The following is a 22,502-nucleotide window of genomic DNA, read 5'->3' as shown; positions in this document are numbered from 1 at the left end:
TTGATAGAAAGTAAGTATGATTCATTCCATAAATATGGGACTGCCTGTCGTGTGGCAAATTAAGATAGACTCTGTCCTGAAGGAGCTCATGATATAATGTGAGGAAAGACTTTAACCACGTAATTGTAATATAATAATTTGACATTATTGTTACTATTCTGTTAGTATTATGGCAGATTTCAAGTATTCTTCTGATTTAAGGTGTTGTCTTACAATCCTCAACATAGTACTCTAGGCAGCCATTAATCTATTTATTAATCTATTAAGCACTGAAGATAAAACCAGTTGACCATTCTTGATATTAGAACTGTTTTTCACACTATTACAAAAAGAAATAGAAGATATCATAGAACCTGTCATAATAAGGATTTTTTTGTTTGTGTGTGTATAAAACCCCTTTGCCATTGAGTCAGTTCCTGTAGGATAGAGTAGAACTGCCCCATAGCGATCTTTATGGAAGCAGCCTGTGGAGCGGCTGGTGGGTTTGAACCATCAGCACTTAGGTTAACAGCTGAGTGCTTAACTGCCACACCACAAGGTCTTCATGTGTATATATATGTATGTGCACACACATACATACACACCCGTACCCGTTGCCATCAAGTTGATCCTGACTCATAGCAACCCTAAAGGACAGAGTAGATCTTCCCCGTAGGGCTTTCAAGGGACGGCTGGTGGATTCACACTGCTGAACTTTTGGTTAGTGGCCAACCTCTTAACCACTGCACCACCAGGACTTCGTATACATGTGTTCCGAAACACTTAATTTTTGTTCATGAGGAATCTGTACATGGATCAAGAGGTAGTCGTTCGAACAGAACAAGGGGATACTGCGTGGCTTAAAGTCAGGAAAAGTGTGGGTCAGGGTTGTATCTTTTCACCATACCTGTTCAGTTTGTGTGCTGAGCAAATAATCTGAAAAACTGGACTGTATGAAGAACAGGGCATCAGGATTGGAGGAAGACTCATTAACAACCTGCGTTATGCAGATGACACAGCCATGCTTGCTGAAAGTGAAGAGGACCTGAAGCACTTACTGATGAGGATCAAAGACAACAGCCTTCAGTATGGATTACACCTCAACATAAAGAAAACAAGAATCCTCACAACTGAACCGATTAGCAGCATCATGATAACTAGAGAAAAGATTGAGGTTGTAAAGGATTTCATTTTACTTGGAACCACAGTCAGCACCTATGGAAGCAGCAGTCAAGAAATCAAAAGATGCATTGCATTGGGCAAATCTGCTGCAAGAGATATCTTTAAAGCCTTAAAAAACAAAGATGTCACCTGGAGGACTAAGGTGTGCCTGACCCAAGCCATGGTGTTTTCAATCACCTCATATGCTTGCGAAAGCTGGGCAATGAGTAGGGAAGACCAGAGAAGAATTGATGCCTTTGAATTGTGGTGTTGACGAAGAATATTGAATATACCATGGACTGCCAAAAGAATGAACAAATCTGTCTTGGAAGAAGTACAACCAGAATGCTCCTTAGAAGCAAGGATGGCGAGACTGTGTCTCACAGAATTTGGACATGTTATCAGGAGGAGTCAGTCCCTGGAGAAGGACATCATGCTTGGTAAAGTAGAGGGTCAGCGAAAAACAGGAAGACCCTCAACAAGATGGATTGACACAGGGGCTGCAACAGTGGGCTCAAGCACAGCAACAATTGTGAGGATGGTGCAGGACCAGGCAGTGTTTTCCTTCTGTTGTGCATAGGGTCGCTGTGAGTCAGAACTGACTCGACGGCACCTAACAACATATATATATGTTTTACAACACGTGTTTTATGGGGACACACTTCAATCCACAAAAATTATATTTCATCTAAGACTTGTTATTGATTAAAGTAGCTGCAGCCTTAAACCTTGTTGCTCGCTTAGCTTCCTTGCATGACTTGAGAGGCAACCACAACAGCAACGTATATGTTGATTCTTGCTGGTGATTTCTTCCCACATAGACTGGTTTAATATGTTTTTAATAATTATTTTAGCCTATAATCCTCTTCCTCAGAAAGCTTCTACAGTTTGTGAGTAAAGGCATTTTTTTGACAGTGGAATCGGTCAGTCCTCTTTCCTATTAACATTTGAATTATGAAAAATAAAATGCTGCTTAAATTTTTGACAGTTTTTACATTGTGGTGTCCCCCTGCCTCATTTTGCCCTCCACTTTTCCTGTTCTTTGTTCTCTGCCTTTCTTCATATAGGAGGTATGTGCCAGGTTCTATTTGTACTTGTAGAGCAGAGTAGAACTGCCCCATGAGTTTTTCTAGGCTGTTCCTGTAGTCTTTACAGAAGCAGATCTCCAGGTCTGTTCTCCTGTGGAGCAGCTGGTGGGTTTGAACTGCTGACTTTTCAGTTAGTGGCCTAGTGCTTAACCATTGTTCCATCAGGGCTCCTCTATTTGTTTAGGCCCCTACCTTCTGAAATAATATTTTCATTGAGAGTAATATGTTTTCATATCCTCATATATAAGCTAATAATCTTTTTATTTTTCACAATTAAGTTTCATGAACTGATCCCCCCGCCCCCGTTTCTGTTTAGAATGTAGGGTGACTTAATCTATGTTTGTAGTTTTGGTATAACCTAGTCTGTGTGGTTTGGAGTAGGTGCACTTTTCCCTAAATTCAGACTTGGAACACATGATCCAGGCGCAAGGAATCCAGCACATTGCAATCCCCTGGCATCACTTTTAGTTCAAGAATAAGCATTTGGTTCAAATAGAGATGAGAAAAAATTGACTTAGTAAAATTACAGGTGACTATTTTGGGGGCTCTTTTTTTTATTTTAGATAATTGAAACTCAAAAGTTCATAAATGCCAATCTACTCTAAAGTGAAGATTGAATGTGTTATATTAACAATTGTTTTGGAATTGCTGATACTTATAATAAATGCTCAAATATAAACTATTGTTATTTTCCAGGCATTGTCATGTTTTGCATTTACTTGTTTAATCTCCGCAACAATCATTTGAGATAGGTACTTTTATAATTCCCATTTTATAGATGAAGAAATGAGGCTCAGAGAGGTTGTGTAACTTGTCTGAATTCACACAGTTAATAATGGTGATGTCAGTATTAAAACCCAGACATTTTGGCTCAGATCTTGTTTTATTAATTACTATATTACTTTGGAGCGTCAGTGGCACAGAGGTTAAGAGTTTGACTGCTGACCAAAAAGTTGGCAGTTTGAATCCACCAGTCACTCCTTGGAAACCCTATAGGACAGTTCTACTCTGTCCAGGAGTGCTGCTATGAGTCGGAAAGGACTTGATGGCAACTGGTTTGATTTTGGCTTAAACATTACATTTACATTTTTGTACGTGGACATACGTAGTCACATCTCTTGGCTGAATACCTGGGAGTGAATTGCTGGGTTGTAATGGCAAGTCTGTCTTTAACTTTATAAAAAAAAACGGCAAAACTTGTTTTCTAAAGTGGCTAGCCATTTTATATATCTGTCAGTTATGTGTAAGAGTTCCAGTTGCTTACCATCCTTACCGGGACTCGGTATGTATTTTCAGTATTTAATTTTTGTCATTCTAGTGAGTGTGTGGAAATCCTGGTGGCGTAGAGATTAAGTGGTAGGGCTGCTAACGAAAAGATGGGCAGTTCAAATCCACCAGGCACCCCTTGGAAACTATGGGGCAGTTAGTTCTACTCTGTCTTAAAGGATCGCTAGCTATGAGTCAGAATCGACTTGACGGCAACAGGTTTGTTTTTTGTTTTTTGAGTGTGTATAAGTATCTCATTGTGGTCATGATTTGCATTACGTTAATGACTGATGGTATTAAGTATATTTACTTATGCTTACTTGTCATTTTGTATAACTTTTGTGACATTCTATTCTAATCTTTTCCCATTTTCTAAGACGTTGTCTTCTTGTAATTTTTTTTTTATGTATTCTAGATACAAGTCTTTTGTATTTTTTCCTAGTCTGTTGCCTACCTTTTCATTTTCGTAACAGTGTCTTTTAAAGCGAATACTTTTAAATTTTGATTAAGTCTAATTTATTGTTTGTTTCTTCTGTGGCCTGTGATTTTGTGTCAGCAGTCTAAGAAATTGTTGCCTAACATTCTAGGATTTATTTCAAGCTGGTTTTGATGTATGATGTATGATAAGGGTTGAGGTTTCTTTTTTTTTCCCACTGTGGATACCTGATTGTTGTATACCATTTGTTGAAAAGACTATCCTTTGTTCACTGAATTTTCTTGGCACCTTTGTCAAAAATCAATTAATTGTGTATGTATAGGTTTATTTCTGAACTCTGTTCTTTTCTGTTGATCTGTATGTTTATCGTTACATCAGTACCACTCTGTCTTGATTACTATATCCTTAAAGTAGGGAAAACCAGGGAGTATAATTTTGTTCCTCTTTTTCTAAGTTGTTTTGGCTATTTAAGTTCTGTATTTCTTGAGTAAGCTTTGATAGTTTTTTAAGGAATTTGTGCATTTCACGCAAGTTGTTGAATTTATTGGCCTAAAGTTCGTAATATTTCCTTATTAATGTCAGTGGAATCTGAAGAGATACCTCCTCTTTCATTCTTTATATATGGTGTTTTCTCTCTGAACAGTCTAGCTAGAGGATTATCAGTTTTATTGATCTTTTCAAATGATTGACTTCAGTATCATTGATTTTCTATATATTGCTTCCATTTTCTCTTCTGTTGATTTTTGGTGTTATTTTATTATTTATTTCCTTTGAGTTTCATCTTCTCTTTTTCTTGTTTCTGAATGTGGGTGCTTAGATCATTGATTTTCAACCTTCTTTCATTAAAAACATCCAACACTGTTAGCTTCCCTTTCTAAGCCTTGCTTTATATCTTTTCATTTTCACTCAGTTCAAAGTAGTTTCTCATTTCCACTGTAATTTCTTATTTGAACCATGAGCTATTTGTATGTATGTTGTTTAGTTTCTAAATGTTTGTCTAATTTGTTGCAAAATGGCAACAGATAACTCTCAGCATTGAAAATGACTTTATTTCATCTTAATACTTGAATGATACTTTCACTGAGTTCTAGGTTGACCTTTTATTTTCTTCCATACTTTAAAAATCTTGTTCATCTTCTGGCTTGCATAATTTCTGATGAGAAGTTCATAGTTTTTCTTTGTATCCCTCTGTACATGAAATGCCATTTCTCTCTGGCTGGTTTTAAAATACTATCACTTGTTTTTGGTTTGGCTTTCTTTGTGTTTTTGCTGCTCGGGTTTCATTGAACATCTAGAATCCTGGAGTTTTATATTTTCATCAGATTTGGAAAATTTTCTAAATATATATTTTTTTCTTCCCTGCCCCTTTTTCTTCCAGTTACACGATTATTAGATTACTTCATACATTCCCACATGGTTACTGAAACATTTAAAATTCTTTTGTTTTTTTCTCAGTTGTATTTATTTTTGTTTTGTTTTTATTGCTGTGTCTTCAAGTTCAGTGCTCTTTTGGTCTGAAATACCTAATATGCTGCTAATCTCATAATTAAAAAATTATTGTAGATACTGTATTTTTTACCTGTATAGGTTACATTTGGTCTTTTCTTTCATTTTTGTCTTCATTATGCTCATGTTTTCATAAAACCTCTTTTAAAGTTTTTTTTTTTTTTTTTACTGCTAATTCTATCATCTCCATCATTTTTGGGTCTTTTTCTATTGACTAATTTTTCTGCAGTTTATGACTCACATTTTCATGCTTTTTTGCACATCTAGTAATTTTTGATTGATGATGAGTAGTTTGAGTTTCACATTAGTGCATGCTGGATATTCTTGTCTTTCTCTAAAGAGTGTTAGACTTTGTTCTGGCAGGCAGGTAAGTTTTTTGCAGGTAAGTTGGTTCCTTTTGAAACTTGTTTTTTTCAAAGGATGGGTTATGAGTAGCTGTTACTCTTGGGCTACTTTAGTTCTCCTATCAGGCTGTGACTCTTTTGGAGTCCCTGCTGACTGTTATGTGTACTTACCATGGTCTTTTCTCTTTGGCTGATGGGACTGGAACAATTACCAACTATTTATGTGCTCTGGGTTTGTTTGGGTTACAACTCCTGGCAGTTGTTTTTTCTCTGGGAGTTCTTTTCCAGGTCTTCTGGGGCTTCATCTTATAAACATTCGTAAAGACTCAGTATGTTTCCTTTGTAGATTTATGGGATTTTTTTGTAGCTCCTTCTGCTCCACAAATCCTAGCCAACTTGACTCTTCTGAAACTCTGTCTTCTCAATTCATCATGACTTTTGGCCATTGTTTTAATGTTCCCTGTTTAATCTGCATTCTGAAAATTGTCTTTAAGGAAAGATACAGGGAGATCTTAGAACTCATTTATTTTATGAAGTTTTCTAATTGTTTATGATGGGAGGATAATTCTGGAAACTGTTACTCTTTCATAGCTCGAAGTGCAAGTTCTTTATTCCTTTTTCTTTTTTTTAATTGAGGTGAAATTCACACAACATGACAGTCACCATTTTAAGTTATACAATTCTATGGCTTTTATTACATTCACAATGTTGTACAGCCATCACCATTAATTCCAAAACATTTTTATTACTCCTGACAAAACAAGGAAAAAGAAAAAACCCTGTACTTATTAAGAAGTCACTTCTATTTCCCCTCTCTCTATTCCCTGACAACCACTCATCTACTTTTTGTCTCTGTGAATTTGCCTTTTGTAGACACTTCATATAAATGGGTTGTACTATATGTGGCCTTTTGTGTCTGGCTTCTTTAACTTAGCATAATGTTTTTAGGGTCATCCATGTTGTAGCATGTATCCATATTTTATTCCTCTTTATTGCTGAATAAATTTCAGTTATATGGGTAGAGCATATTTTGTTTATTCATTCATCATTTGATGGACATTTGGGTTATTTCTGCTTCTTTGCCTATCATGTCCAATGCTGTTATGAACATTTATGTGCAAGTTTTTGTTTGAACTATGTTTTCATTTCTCTTGGTATATACTTAGGAATAGAATTGCTGGTTGAGGTGGTAATTTTATGTTTAACGTTTTGAGGCACTGCCAAACTTTTCTACAACGGCTGTACCATTTTACATTCCAGTTTCTCCACATTCTAGCCAATACTTATTATTTTATTTTTTAAAATTATAGCCAACCTAGTGGGTATGAACTGGTATCTTATTGTGGTTTTGATGTACATTTGCTAATAAATAATGATAGCATCTTTTCATATGCTTATTGACCATTTCTTTAATACTCCATAGATTGTGTTTTGATCTTCAATAATTAACTTGTTTTGGACAATAACATGTTTTTTGGTAGCCAGAGGAAAATTCAGGGAAAAGTTGTGGTCCAAAGATTTTCACTTTTATGTTATGTGTAGTGTTTAGGTTTTCATTTCAATAATAGAAAAACAATTTGACTTGTATTTTAAAATCAGCACTATGCTTATGAAATAAACCTTAACTACCAAACACAACTTCTTAAACATTATTTTTTAAAAACTTCCAATAGGCATACCAAGAATATATCTCCAGTGCATCCTGAGGATTTCTTTCACCCCTGGATAATAGGAAGGGGTTGCTGCCTAATGAAATATATGGGTATGATACCTCCCTTGTCCATACTTCCTTATATGAAAACTGCTGTTTCTACAGTCCCACCTGAGCCCTGGTGGTGCTGTGGTTAAAAGCTTGGCTGCTAATTAAAAGGTCAGCGGTTCAAATCCACCAGCTGCTCCTTGGAAACTCTATGGGGCAGTTCTTCTGTATCCTATAGGGTCGCTACGAGTCGGAATCGACTCCATAGCGAGGGGTTTGGTTGTCCTTTTTTTTTGTAGTCCCACCTACGGAGATATCTGTGTTTTTCTTCTGTGGGAACTTATTATCTTCTCCAGTTGATTGACCTGTGATTGGGTGCTATTCTGAAGTGTGACTAAAACATAGTAATTATGACTTGTAGGAATTGGCTTGAAATGCTATTTGGGGCAGTCATATTTTTTGTCCTAGGAATTTGAAATAACAAACACCTCAATTGACCTATTTTAATGAAAGTTCTTGATGTAGTGTTGATGGTGGAGGGGCTATGTACTGGAAGCTAATATCATTAAAGAGCAGTTAGTAATTTAATTATAGAGTGCTAGTAAATATCTGTATTCCATATTTCTGCACTGAAGTCCCTAGATCTATCTTGAGTCTGGCACTCTAGATCCTATGTTTGAGGCCTAGTCCTCTTGTTCCTTGTGGTTTACTGTGAGATAATTCTCCTAATTGTTACACCTGTGTCTGATTCATCTTAAAACTACAAAACCTCTTTAAAAAAATTTCCCCAACTCTAAGCTTTTGGTGGTGGCTAGAACTGATGATCTATTTGGGCAGGAGTCATGGAAACTCATGAATGCAATAAGAGTCAGGAAGAGATTGAGGGCGTGTTGGAGTGACTTTCATGCTGAGATGAATCAGTGTCACTTCTTGGCCATGATTGGCTCACCCGCTTATTTTTCCACACTTATTTCTTGTTGCTTTTAATCATGGTGTTCTCTGTTTCCTAGCCAATTATGTTTTGTTGTTGTTAGGTGCCATTGAGTTGATTTTGACCCATAGCAATGACATGTGACAGAGTAGAACTGTCCCATACAGTCATTACAGGAGCAGATCACCAGGTCTTTCTCCTGTGGAGCTGCAGGGTGGATTCAAACTGCCAACATTTCATTGAGCAGCTGAGCACCTGTTGTGCCATGAGGTCTGCTTAGCTAGTTGTAGCCTCATCTTTTTTAAAGTCCTCGCTCTGAAGCTCTGTTATTGGCTCCAACTCTTGGGAACCTCATGTGTAACAGGGCAAAACATTGTTGGATCCTGGGCCATCTTCACGATTCTTGGTATATTTGAGTCCATTGTTGCAGCTATTGTCACAATCCATCTAATTGAAGGTTTCCCTCACTCTCATTGGCCTTCTGTTTTACCAAACGTGATGTCTTTTTCTAGTGATCCGCCTTTCCTGGTGACGTGTCCAAAGTAAGTGAATGAGTGAAAATGCTAGTTTGAAGCTTTTTTTTTGAAGTTTTTAATATTAAAATACAGAGTCTAAAAAGGTTACCTTCTATTCCTTTTCTTCCTTACCTCTCCTCCCCTTATTCATAGACCCTGTAACACAAGACAACCTTAAACTCAGGTTGTAATGGAGATGGCTTAAGGAGGAATCTCTTCTTCAAATACCAAATAAGATTAATCTCTGCCTTTGAAAAAAGGCAGCCTTAAATTTTTTTTTTTAATTTTAGGGTTTTTTTTTTATCACAGCAAGTGGAACTAGGAAGTGAGTGAGATGATGGAACAGAGGCTGGAACTGCTACCTGTGAAGAAATGTCCTTAACATGACCTAGAGAATTGTTTTGTATGTTCCTCATTACCTGTCTGGGCTCATCGTCTACTGTTCCCCCTCTTGTTGATTCCACTCTAACCGCATTGCCCTCCTTGCCATTCTTTGAATATGGCAAATACATGCCTACCTCAGGACATTGGCACTTGCTCTTCTCACTGCTGGATTGGTGTTCTACCGTATTTCTGCATAGATCAGTTCCTCACTACCTTCAAATATTTACTGAAATGTCAACTTCTCATTGAAGTTTTCCTGACTATCCTGTCTAAAACGGCAGCCTTTTTTTCCAACTCAACACTTCCTTATTGTCCTTTTCTGCTTTCTTATTCTACTTAGCATTTATTGTTTTCTAAGACACTGTGAAGCACAGTTCTACTGTGACACATAGCGTTGCCATCGAGTCAGAATTGACTCGATGGCAACTGATACTGGTAATCTTGCTATTTAATATATACTATCTTTCTTGTTTATTGTTTGTCTCTTCCACTAGATCGTAAGTACCATGAAGAGATTTTTTTGTTTTGTTTATTTCTATAACCTCAGTACCTAGGAAAGTACCTCGTATTTAGTTGTACTCATTAATTTGTTGAATGAGTGAATTTAAAAAAACAAAAATTGGGAAGTTATTGGAGAGTACAAGTGTTCATAGTTGATTTATTGTGGTTGCCAAGGCCAGTCCTAAAATATCCATCAGTGGCACTGTTGGAAACCTGGACTAAGAGATTAGCCTGTTAAAACATTTTGCATTTTGCTCCCCAGTTACATTTAATGCAACATAAAACAGAGATGTGATGGTATTTCTACGAAAGCTTATAAACACATTTTCTCGGAAAGATCTTTTCTGATCTTACAAGTCTTAAAAATACTGTATTAGAGGTGCTGTTTAAAAGGTTGATGTGTTAATATCTTGACCTTCAGCAATAGAATATTTGGGTATTTGTGTTTGTCTACTCACAGTGAAGAATGTTTTTGAGTTCTAGAAATTAATCAGTATTGATTCTACAGGGCTTCATGCAAGGGGACAGCTGTTTATATATATATACTTTTTAATCAAAGTAATATATGATTTTTAAAAAATGTATTTAGGATGAACTGCCTTATACCAGAAAGGAGCAGAGCCTCCCTTTTCAATATTCCTTAGATGGTCTTTGTCTTCAGAAGCCATCTTTTAAATTTTTTTATGTTTCTTCTGCTGGTAATGATAATAAACATCTCTAACATATGAATGCATATTATGTGCTTTCTACTACTCTAAGTACTTTACAGATTAAAAAAAAAAAAAAACCAAAATTTATTACCTTATGAAGTTGATAAGGAGCCCTGGTGGTGTAGTAATTAAGCGCTTGGCTGCTAGCCAAAAGGTCAGTGATTTAAACCCACAGTGGCTCTTCTGGGGAAAAGACCTGGCAGTCTGCTCCCGTAAAGATTACAGTTTAGGAAGCCCGATGGGGCAGGTCTACTCTGTCCTATGGGGTTGCTGTTAGTCAGAATAGACTCAATGCAGACAACACCAACATGAGGTTGATACTGGTATTATCATCTGCATTTTCACAGATGTGGAAACTGAGGCACAGGGAGATTAAATAATTAGTCAAGATTATACAATTAGTAAGTGTATGGACTGGGATTTAACACAGGCATCCTGACTTTACTACCTATTATTTTTATTTCTTTACTACTATATTGTTTCCATTTCACTAAATAATATGTTGATACTATTATTTTGTGATTTATTGCTTGAATTTAATGTGGTATATGAAGATTTAGCTTTCTTACTACATGAGTCTGGGGATGAGGAGGTAAATGCTTGGCTGCAGTTTATTGTCAGAGCGGTAGGGCAAAATTGGGATCTTCAGTTTTAGAGCTGCTCAGACTGTCTATGGTGAAAGAGTTGTTGGTTTTTTTTTTTCCAAATTATTTTTCTGTCATAGATTGATATTTTTTAGAAAAATACAATAAAAATATGTTACAAAAAATGAAGTTACAGAAAGACACACAGTACAGTAAGCCTTATTTTTTAAAATTAGGTTTAACAACATTCTGTCAAATTGCTACAGAAGTTGAAGGTGCTAAACATCCAGTTTCTGTGCATGTCTCTTCAGAGGCTTGTAACACATAATCTTGGACCAACAGTGGTCCATGGTCCACACTTTGAATGACTAAAGTAACTACTAACCAGTGGCAGTTGAGTTGATTTTTACTCATCACAGTCCATGTGTGTCAGTGTAGAACCGTGGTCTGTTTTCAGTGGCTGATTTTTTTGGATGTAGATGGGTAGGACTTTTTTCCTAGGTACCTCTGGGTGGACTCAAACGAACTTCCAACCTTTTGGTTAGCAGCCAAGTATATTAACCGTTTGCCGCACTCAGGTACGCTGCGCTGTTCATATTCAGGCTTCCAATTAATCCTCCCCATTTTTATTTTTAGTCATGTGTTTCAATTCTGCCTTTTCTCATAGTTAGCATTTCTAAGTATTGAACGTCTTTGGAGTTACATAGAGCAGGTTGACTTCCTCTTTGGTTTTATCCTTTACCATATCTATTTATGTCTGTGACTTTCTGCCCTGATTCATTCGTTATCTTTTCTGTATCTGCTTTTCATCCTCTGGGAATTTGTTGAAAAACCTCTCACTAGTAGCTCCACTCCTTTTCTCTTCATTGTTGTGACTTTGTATTTTTTTTTTTTTTTTTTTTGGTTTTATGTACCATTTTAAGGAGCCCTGGCAGGTGCAGTGGTTAAAACGCTTGGCTGCTAACCAAAACGTCTGCGGTTTGAACCCACCAGCCACTCTGGCAAAAAGATGTGGCAGTCTACTTCCATAAAGATTTATAGCCTTGGACCCCTATGAGGTGGTTACTTTGTCCTGTGGGGTCGCTATGAGTAAGAATTGACTTGATTGCAATGCGTTTGGTTTTGGGTATGTACCATCTTAATAGGTTTCAGGAGGAAGACTAGGAAAATGTTTATGGTAAGTCTACTGTTAATTGTGACCTGAAAGTGTGCGAGGCATTTTTTTTCCCCTTTAAAATCTGGGCAGGTAATTGTATGGACTTGGCATCTAAGGCTCTGTATGCTGTTGTACAGGTTATACACTGCACAGGCATGTATGCTCACCCCTTTGAGCCTGAGATGCAGTTCACTAAGTCTTGTGCCCTTTTAGGGGACTGTAAGAGAAAGTGCCTATTTCTGGTTTCACCAAGGCTCCATTTAACTCATCAAGCCGTGTGATTGCGGTGCTGCGTACAATTTAAAGGAATGCCTTTTTATTATTTGCATAGAAGGGTTGTATGTCTTAGCGATGACATAGTTCAAGAGCCTCAAACATTAAAATATCTCTTTTTCAAAATTCTACCAGTTAGATATTTATTGTATCGTATTAAGTAACTCCAAACATGGTCAATGAATTTGTTGGTTAGTTTTTCTCTGTCCCCCATCCTCCAACCCCCAGATCTCAGTTGTCTTTATTATGGGTTCCATTGCATCCATGTATCCTCTTAATATTATATTGTTTTTTCTCTCATTGTGTTGTAGTCATCTAAAACATCTTAGACTTTATATCCTCATATTCTAAGATAGTGGTTATATCCAGTAAATCTTTCTTGAAAGAAGGAATGAATTTTCATTTATAGTTTGTGTTATCATATCATCAGTAAGAATTGGATCTGTATCCCAGTAACAGAAAACGTGATAAATACTGGCTTAAGCAGGTGAGAGATATACTCTTGCTATGTAATGGGAAGTCCCGGAGGTAGGCAGTCCAGGCCTGATGTAGCTGCTTAGAAGAGAGGAACCAGTATCCTCTCTTCTCAATCCATCTTCTTAGTTTACGATTTTTGTGTTCATGGTCACAAGACGACTGATAGGTCTCTAGGCACTGCATCAGCGTCTTAGGTAGGAAGAATAAAGGGAAATCTCTTTTTACAAAACTTGGCATTTTTGTTCTGATAGGGACTGATGCCTACATTTCATTGGCCAGAAGTATGTCATATGACTAATCCTAGCTGTGGAGGAGGCTGGGAATTTGAATATTCTTCTTTTAAGCCTCTGTAGGAAAACGAGGGAGAATTGATGTTTAACTCACAGTATCGGAAAGCAGTATAGTATAGTAGTTAAGGACATGGACCTGAGTTTGAATCTTGGCTTTTACTTCCTAGCTGTGTGACGTTAATAGCTCTGTACCTCAGTTTCCTTATCTATAAAATAGGTATAATAATAGGTACCTACCTCACTGTGTGTATGTATATAGTTTGCTGTTTAAGTATTAACTGTCATCATTATCATTACTCTAGATGAGTCTTCAAAATGGGAATTATAAATTTATCACTGAGGGAATTAGTTTTCTTCGGGGTAGGAAAGAAAAGAGAACAGTTAGATTATTAGGTCTGGGTAGGTGCATTGGATTAGAGATGGTGGTAGACGATGGTAGAACTTTGCTAAGGGCTTTATGAGTGCATTGCACTGTTTAAAATTATAGACTGGCTAAGATATTGGAGCCATTTAATTTATTAGTTCCTTTTGGAGCTCGATGGCTCTTAGGGTGAACTTGAACAAGTTTTCATTTTGCCAGCAATCCCCTAAAGTTCAGCTGCATAGAAATTTCATCTCGTTGGTAGAATATTTGGTGACTTAACTCTGAACTACTCTTTAAAATATGTGTTGTTGGTATTTTTACCAGCCTTTTCCAATTTGTAATCATTCTGCTTATTAAAAAATATGTCTCTTTATTCTTGTATTTTCTCTTTTAGCCCCATTTGCTTTGATATGATCGAAGAAGCATACATGACGAAATGTGGCCACAGCTTTTGGTAAGGTGTTTTAGTCAATGAAAGTCTTTTGGCAGCTTTTAATGTGTAAATGTAGCCAATGAGAAGTTATGTTTTTTAAACTAATTTTGACAATCTTGTATCTATAATATTTTCCTGACTAATATGTCTTTATAGATTTGACAATTTCAAAGCAGTAAACTTTCGTTTGGTGCATAATTTCTATGAAATACTTAGGTTTACCATAGGCTTTACAGATGGATTTTAAAAGTTTTGAGTTTATCAGCTGTTAACTAAAGACTTTTGATTGCTGTTTTAGAAAATCACATCTGGATGTGGATACTGTCATGGGGTGCTGGGCAACTAGGATGAAGCATCACCTGTGGAGATAGCTAGGCAGCACAGTAAAATAGACTGAGAAGGACATGGGAAATGTATATAGAGGATTAAAAAGTCCTATGTTCTCTTCTTTAACACTTTTTTCAGTGTTATTTTTAGATTATGTCAGTCACATTAATCTCTGCTTTTAATTCCTTTTTTATGTTTTGGTTTTTTGAAGAGTGGTACATCTTGTGATCAGTCATCTTGAGAAATCATTTGTCTATTCTTTGCCGTATTATTTTTGCCTTAGTATTATAGTTGTGCTCTAATAGTCCTTATATTCTAATTCATATTGAAGTTAGGCCCTTAATTTTATACTGAAATTTGATACAGTATCTGGCAGGTTGATATCCCTTAGTCATGATGAGTATTGGGCGTTAATAGCATTTTGTAAATCCTTTAGTTTGATCCTTGATGGCACAGTGGTTAAGAGCTCGGCTGCTAACCAAAAGGTCAGCAGTTTGAATACACCAGCTGCTCCTTGGAAACCCTATGGGGCAGTTCTGCTGTGTCCTACTGGGTCGCTAAGTCAAAGTCAACTCAACAGCAGTGGGTTTTTGTTTTATCTGGAGCATGATGCTTCATTGATAGGTATGTCCAATCTGCCAGTCATTTAAAAGAAATTTGGAATTAAAATAGCTTTTTTAGCTTGCATAATCTGCTTTCTTTATTAAAAATAAGAAAATATTAAAATGATAAAGCAACGTATACTCGTAGCTAAAAAAGTATCTTTTCTTGTATAGAAAGATGTAATATGAAATGTAAATATCTTCTTTCGCCTTAGCTTTTCTTGCCCGCTTCCTTAGGGTTTATCACTGGTAAGAAGTGATTGTGCATTCTTTCAGAATGTTTTTGTTAGTTTTTTTAAAGGCCATCTTACCTTCTTGAATCATTTCCTGGTATACCAATGCATTGACATATTATTATATTTATGGATCACTTTCTGTTTTGTGTTCCTAATGAAGTTTTAGTCACATAGGTCTTGCTTTTAGGCTGATAAGTGTATGAGTTTGGTCTTTTCGGGCCAATTGCTTAGCAGTAGTATTTTCTTTGGTCCAAAGACTTTGGATTTTGATTATTCTGGAAAACTGGATGACCTGGAGCAGAGTTTCTCAACCTCAGCACCATTGATATATTAAACCAGAGAATTCTTTGTTTTGAGTGGCTGCCTGTGTGTTGTGGGTTGTTTATCAGCATTTCTGGCCTTTACCCTGTAGTACTGCCCTCCTGTCCAAGGGAGTGACAACTAAAAATGTCCAGATGTTGTCAAATATCCATTGGGGGACAAAATTGCCCTCAGTTGCGGGCCACTGATCTAAAGCTAAAAGAGCAAGCTCTTAAAGTTAGGAGATGATGATTCTAGTTCTGGCTCTGTCTTAACCTTGGTCACTCAAGCTATCTCTTTTTCTGCTCCTGTTTTCTCCTCTCTCTCTCTATGCCCCTCCTCTCCCCCATCCTCTTCCCACTCTTTCACGTCCTCCTCTTCCTTTCATAGATTTGAAAAGCGTTGAAATACTAAACACTTTAAACTGGGGTTCTTAATTTTTCCTGATTGTCTTCTTTTAATTTATAAATTCACTGTGGTGTTTTTAAAAAGATTCTGAAAAGTCTACTGAATTAATTCAGTAACCTTGTTTCGCTATATACCCACTCCTTACTAATGACATGGTTAGGTTTCAAAGACCAGATCATTATGTGAAAATTGACGTTATGCAAAAATAGAGGATGATCACATTAGATCACAAAATAGAGGATGACTGCATCATTACATAACTGCCGAATTACATCATTACATAACTGACAAACCACTGAGAACCATGGCCCAGCCAAGTTGACACACATCCTTTAACCATCACTGCCGGCGTTATTCTTGCACCTTGGCTTTTGTTACTACCGGATGGACATTGTTCATGTGAAATGTTAGTTAACGAGGTAGTTGATAAGTGAGGAGTGGGTGTATTGTGAAGTGTAATGAATTGTTGCTTGACCTAATAAGTAGACATGCTCTGCTGTGCCTTGCCAAAGACCACTGTTAATAATCTCCATAATTTCCTCCATTTTACTTATGTTGAAAGTATCAAATGTAACATTTGTGAGATTCTAGTAAGTAACCAGAACCATCAAACCTGATGGGTATAGTTTTTTTACTTGATAAGGTGGAGAGGGGAAGATGAATGTGAAAGCCGGTTTATAAAGGTGAAGTAAATTGATAGTAATTTGGATATAGAATAAAATAAGCTCGTTCTTTTTAGGAATCATTTTTATAAATCACCCTTATAATTTTTTATAAATTTATATTTTTTTCTGGCTGTTAGGAGTAATGTTTACTGAATTGAAATTTGGATAAAAGACATCGGCAAAGGAAAAGTTTCATGTAATTATATGACCCAGAGACAAACTCTGTTAATATCGTGGTGAATTTCTCTTACAGTTTATTTTTAATGTACACATATACTTTTTTAAAACAGAAATGGAATTATACTTTATCCACTGTTTTATATATTGCCACATTTATTCAATGCATAGTGATATAGTGACATTTTTTTCTCATGTCATTTAGATATTTCTGTGGTTTAGCTGAACAGTCTTTAAAAGTTTTTTTTTTAACTGGGCAATACACATTTGTAAAAGGTTAAACATTGAAGAAATATATAATGTAAAAAAAAGGAAAGTTTCCCATAATCCCATTTCTCTAGAGATAACTATCAATAGCTGTTGGATTATTTTTTTATGGCATATAGTTAAAAAAAAATTAAAAAATTGTGTTTTTTTAACTATATGCCATAAAAAAAATATGATTTTTACTGCCTGCTTAGCATTGCATTGACTTGATGTTTACAAATATATTTAATGAATTTCTTAATGCTTAAAAAAAAATTAGGTTGGGTTTATTTTGCTATTTACAGATAAGCTTATACCAAACATTCTTGTTACATATACATCTCTGCTGATTTCCTTAGGATAAATTCTTAGAAGTAAAATCACTAGATCAGAGGGGATGCACAAGCTCAAGGCTTTTTATGTAACTTGCCTTCCCAAGTAGTTGTGCCCATTCTATTTCCTCTGATAGTATAAGTGATTGTCCCTATCCACATGTAATCCTTAATTTTGACAGTATTTTTTTTTTTAACTTTTTCCATTCTGATTGATAAAAACGAGTATATAATTTTAAATAATTTTTCCATTACTAGTGCAGGTGATGATTTTTTCATGCTTATTGACTGATTTTTGCCCTTTGTTAATTTTCCTATTAAATTTGAATTTATTGTATATTAAGGATGTCAGCACTCCTGTGAACACCAATAGTTTCTTAACTAACCTGCAGGCATTTACATTTCTTAGTGTTGTAATAGACAATTTAAATTGTATAAATTTAAAATTTAGTGAATACATTTTTTAAAATTTTATATCAGTAAGCTTGTTATTAGAGTTTACTTTGTAATAACTTTTATATACTGTTAATGTAATAAATGCTGTGTTTTATTTATGATATAAAAATATAAGGAGAAAAACATTTGATGAGGAATAAAGACTAATACGCATTATTTTGTGACCATTTTATTGATTTATTATTAATGTAATTATACCTGTTTTATTTTTCCTTTACTAATAGCTACAAGTGTATTCATCAAAGTTTGGAGGACAATAATAGATGTCCCAAGTGTAACTATGTTGTGGACAATATTGACCATCTGTATCCTAATTTCTTGGGTAAGTGTTTGGAATTATTTTTAATTTTTAAATATACTATCCCTCGAAGTGTTTGTTAGCACCAACTTTTTCAGAGAACCTAGCTTAGAGGTAAGCAGCTCTTTTTCTCCTACTCACCAGGGAACTTCCCCCAGTCTTTCTTGAGTTGTGTCATAGATTCTGAACCATATGTTGCCAGTACCGTATCATTATTTTTAAGTTTCATGGGGAAAAAAAAAAAAAAAGAAAAACTGACAGAACTCAGATTCTTGCATAGATTACCAGGCAGAATGTGAGGATGAAGGAGAATGTCCGAGGTCCAGAGCACCTGTCTCTCTATGCAGTGTTGTGCATTTCTGCTGCTTCTGGAGGCAGCAGTGAGAAGAAACAGAGGAGAGGGTTAATATGGAGGGAAAAGCCATGTTTGGAGAATATCGAAGAGAAAGAGAAAAAAAAAAAACAAAACAACTTGAGCCTGAGGATTCTTGATTGGGAGAAGAGAGTCCATGACCTGGGGAGGCGATTGAAAAATAACAACTGGGGAGGGATCACGTGGCTATAGAACTTTTGAGAGAGGAATAGTAAGAACTGGAGAAGAGGTGAATAGGAAACCCTTAAGTGTAATTGGTAGGGAATAGTCTAATCAGAGGCCAGTTATGTATATCAAAAATTTCTACATGTTGAAAAACCTTTGATATTGTGGGAAACTTTTAGTCAAAATGTTTTGTAAATGAGTAAGAAGCCAAAGATTAATTTTAAAATATAGTTAGACATGGAACAGGGCACTGTTGGGTGCATGTATCAAGAAGCTTAAGTCTTCATTCCAGAGGGTAACATGCTCAGAGGTCCTGTGTGGCGGCTGCTTGTGTATGAGGGTATGATCTGCCAGTGCTTCAGCTGCAGTTTGATTTTGTGTAACTCAAGTGGTGGTTTATAGTAAATCATGAATTTGAACCTTTTTAGCTGTGGTCTTCAGTTTTACCTTTGCTCTAAAATTACATTGGCCGCAATTCTTTTTTTCTCTTTTGTATTTCACAATAATCCAGTATCTTTTCATGAAGGAAAATCACGGAGTGATTGCATAGCAGGAAGGAGCACTGAAGGAAAATATTTTGACAGTTTTCTTTTGGAATGACAAGTTCTTCTAGGTAGATAAAATCTCATGACGGTCTCAGAGAAAACCAGAAAACAAACTTGTGGCCGTCGAGTTGATTCTGACTCATAACAGCCCTACAGGACAGAGTAAAACTGACCCATAGGGTTTCCTAGGAGCCGACCTTCTGGTTAGCAACCGAGCTCTTAACCACTGTGCCACCAGGGCTCCAAACTTGGAGAAGGAACTTAGAAGAGAACAAAAAGAGAGATACTGAGTGGTATGATGAACAGGAAGACTAGATTTTATGGGCTAGGTTAGGTAAAAGGGAAACCAAGTCTTGCAAAGCAGAATCTTTTGTCCCTGAGCTGGCAAGTATGGATTGATGCTGCTTTGTGGCTCTGGGATCACTTTTTTCATCATTTGTCATCTGGTACTACTTCTTTTGGCATGGTTAAGTACAGAAAAGAATCTGATGTTTTGAAAAAATTTTGATATTTACTAAAATTTTCAGGCATGATTTCTTAATTGGTCTGAAAGTTTCAAATTTCTGTTACCTGAGTTTTTAAATATTAAGATGGGAGTACTATATACTAGTATGAAAGAAATATGAAAAGTGTAGTACTGTTTAAGTTGTAAAGCAATTCCATATATATATATATATATAAACGTTCTGTTGTTGTTAGGTGCTGTTGAGTAAGTTCTGACTCCTAGCGACCCTATAGGAGAGAGTGAAACTGCCCCATAGGGTTTCCAAGGAGCAGTTGGTGAATTTGAACTGCTCACCTTTTGGTTGGCAGCCAAGCTCTTAACCACTAAGCACCAGGGCTCATATATATGTGTGTGTGTGTGTGTGTGTGTGTGTGCGCGTGCGCGCGCGCGTATGTGTATATGTGTGTATGTATATATATATATATTTCTTAAATATGTGTATCCAGAGGATAAGTCACAGTAACTGACTTAAGGTAGAAATTATCTTGAGGATCACCTATTTTTTTTGTTTTAATAATAGTTTTTTATGTGTGTTTTAAGTGAAAGTTTACACAGCAAATTAGGTTTCCATTTTCTAATTTTTATACAAATTGTTCTCTGCCATTGGTTATAGTTTTTACAATGTATCAGCATTCTCATTATTTCCATTCTGTTTGTTGAGTTGCCATTAATCCAGCTTCCCTTCCCCTCCTTGCCTTCCCATCTTTGTTTTTGCATAAATATTGACCATTTGGTCTCTTCTAGTTAATTGTTTACTCACATTGTGTTCAGGGAGCACGTTACTCATGATTGATATTGTTTATTTTATAAGCCAATCGATTATTTGGCTAAAAGGTGACTTGCAAAAATAGCTTCAAATCTAAGTTCAGAGGTTATCTTGGGGTGATAGTCTTGAGGGTTCCAGTCTATATCAGTCCAGTAGGTCCGGCCTATTTTAGGAATTTGAGTTTTGTTGTACATTTTTTTCCCATTATATGTGGGACCTTCTAATGTGTCCCTGATCAGAACAGGCAGTAGTGGTAGCTGGGCACCGTCTAGTTCCTCTGGTCTCAGGTTTGAGGAGGCTGTAGCTCATGTGGGCAATTAGTTGCTTGGACTAGTTTCTTCTCTGAGCCTTTGATTTCCTTCATTCTCTCTCTCCTTTTTTTTTTTTTTTTTTAGTCTCCAGTTTATTTTTTCTAATATCAAACAAATTGCCCTTTATTTTTTTTAACAAATTTGTTTTCTCACGGTTTCAGAGGTTAGAAATCTGAATTCAGAGCGCCAACTCCAGCAGAAGGCTACGTTCGTTCTGTTTTGCTACATATGAGTAGAGACCAATAGTTCTATCTCAGGTGGCTGCTCACCAGCTTTTAATAACCCAGATGCTACTCACCAGTCTAGAATGTAGAACATTATCTTTTTAAACTGTGTTACAGTTAGCCCAGTTGACCCAGTTATCCCCTAAAACCATGGTCCTAAGCCTTCTAACCCAGTAAACCAGTGCCGCGAGTTGTTTGTATATGTCTAGAAAGCCTCTGTAACTGTGCCCCTGTCCCCATGTGGTTTGTTATTTATGTGGATATAAGGGCAACACAGAGCCTTGGTGGCATATTGATTGAGAGCTTAGCTGCTAATTAAAAGGTCAGTAGTTAACTCTGCCAGCCGCTCCTTGGAAACCCTGTGAGGCAGTTCTACTCTGTCCTGTAGGGTCGCTATGAGTAGAGGTGGACTGGATGGCAGTGGGTTTGGTTTTGGTTATACATACCCGCCAGCACATTACATATACAAATGTGTGTATACACATACTTACAGGTACACCTATCCATGCATGTGCATTTCAAGATAATTCAGTTTTAACCTTCTTTTTTTATGGATAATTTTGTATGGGTAATTGGAGTGTAATTGTTTTATGCCCATAGTTGAAGTATTTTAATTATAGTGCAGCTTCCAATGTGATTATGTATATTGGCCATGGAAATAACATTTATCCCTATAGATCATCCCTTTTTTAAAATTTTATTTTATTTTTTAAAGTTTTTATAGTTTATTAATCCTGTGGTTGAAAAATCTGTACAATCACTGCAGAATCTTTCATCTTTTTTTGCCAGCACCAGCCTGGCTTTGCAGTCTCCCTGACTTTCTTCATTCTGTGTTTGGGTTCTTTTCGCTGTTTTCTTGAGCTCTTTTTCTTCTTATACAGGCTATATTCTGCAAGTTTGTGTTTGGGTTCATTTTTTTTTTGCTAATCCAAGCATAGTAAGTCATGTGTCATGCCAAAGCCAGTTGTTTTGCCTCCACCAAAATCGGTTCTGAATCCAAGCACAAAGATGACCTCTGGTGTGGTCTTTACATTTTGGCCAGTTTTTCCAGAATTTCTATCGTAAGTACCTTTGCCTTCCCAGCGTGAAGCACACTGATGACTATTTGTTTCCACTGAACTGGTCAGTTGTTTATGAACTTCTTGGTCCAGATACTTACCATATTGTTCATGATGGTGGTCAATCCTCAGGCAGCCAGGGAAGAAGAGTTGTATTTTTCTTATTGTTAAAGTATACATACAAGTATTGAGAAATTTTGTTTATATATATAAGTTAATGGGAATAGAAAGAGTTTCGTTACAGCAGTGTTGCTAAGCTGATGTGCTGTAAAAAGCACTTATTGATTTATATATATATATGTATATATAAAAATAATGACCTGGTGGCGTAGTGGTTCAGTGCTATGGCTGCTAACCAAAAGGTCGGCAGTTCGAATCCACCAGATGCTTCTTGGAAACTCTATGGGGCAG

General features: G+C 36.3%; 1 protein-coding gene and 1 pseudogene across 3 annotated transcripts in view; one reads left to right on the top strand and one right to left on the bottom strand.

The window, feature by feature from the left end:
- The window catches only part of COP1 (COP1 E3 ubiquitin ligase), a 251,614-nt gene that overhangs the window by 5,019 nt on the left and 224,093 nt on the right, over positions 1-22,502 (top strand). For all 3 annotated transcript variants that reach the window (XM_049868584.1, XM_049868583.1, XM_049868582.1), the window contains exons 2-3: positions 14,059-14,118; positions 18,071-18,168. In XM_049868584.1, the coding sequence (XP_049724541.1) occupies positions 14,059-14,118; positions 18,071-18,168 (158 nt within the window). The remainder of the gene's footprint in view (positions 1-14,058; positions 14,119-18,070; positions 18,169-22,502) is intronic.
- LOC126067015 (40S ribosomal protein S24-like) lies at positions 21,806-22,204 on the bottom strand (annotated as a pseudogene).

Source organism: Elephas maximus, chromosome 24 (assembly GCF_024166365.1).
Source record: "Elephas maximus indicus isolate mEleMax1 chromosome 24, mEleMax1 primary haplotype, whole genome shotgun sequence".
Classification (NCBI taxonomy): Eukaryota; Metazoa; Chordata; class Mammalia; order Proboscidea; family Elephantidae; genus Elephas; species Elephas maximus.
The sequence above is the reverse complement of the archived record's forward strand: the minus strand, read 5'-3'. Positions and strand labels throughout refer to the sequence as shown.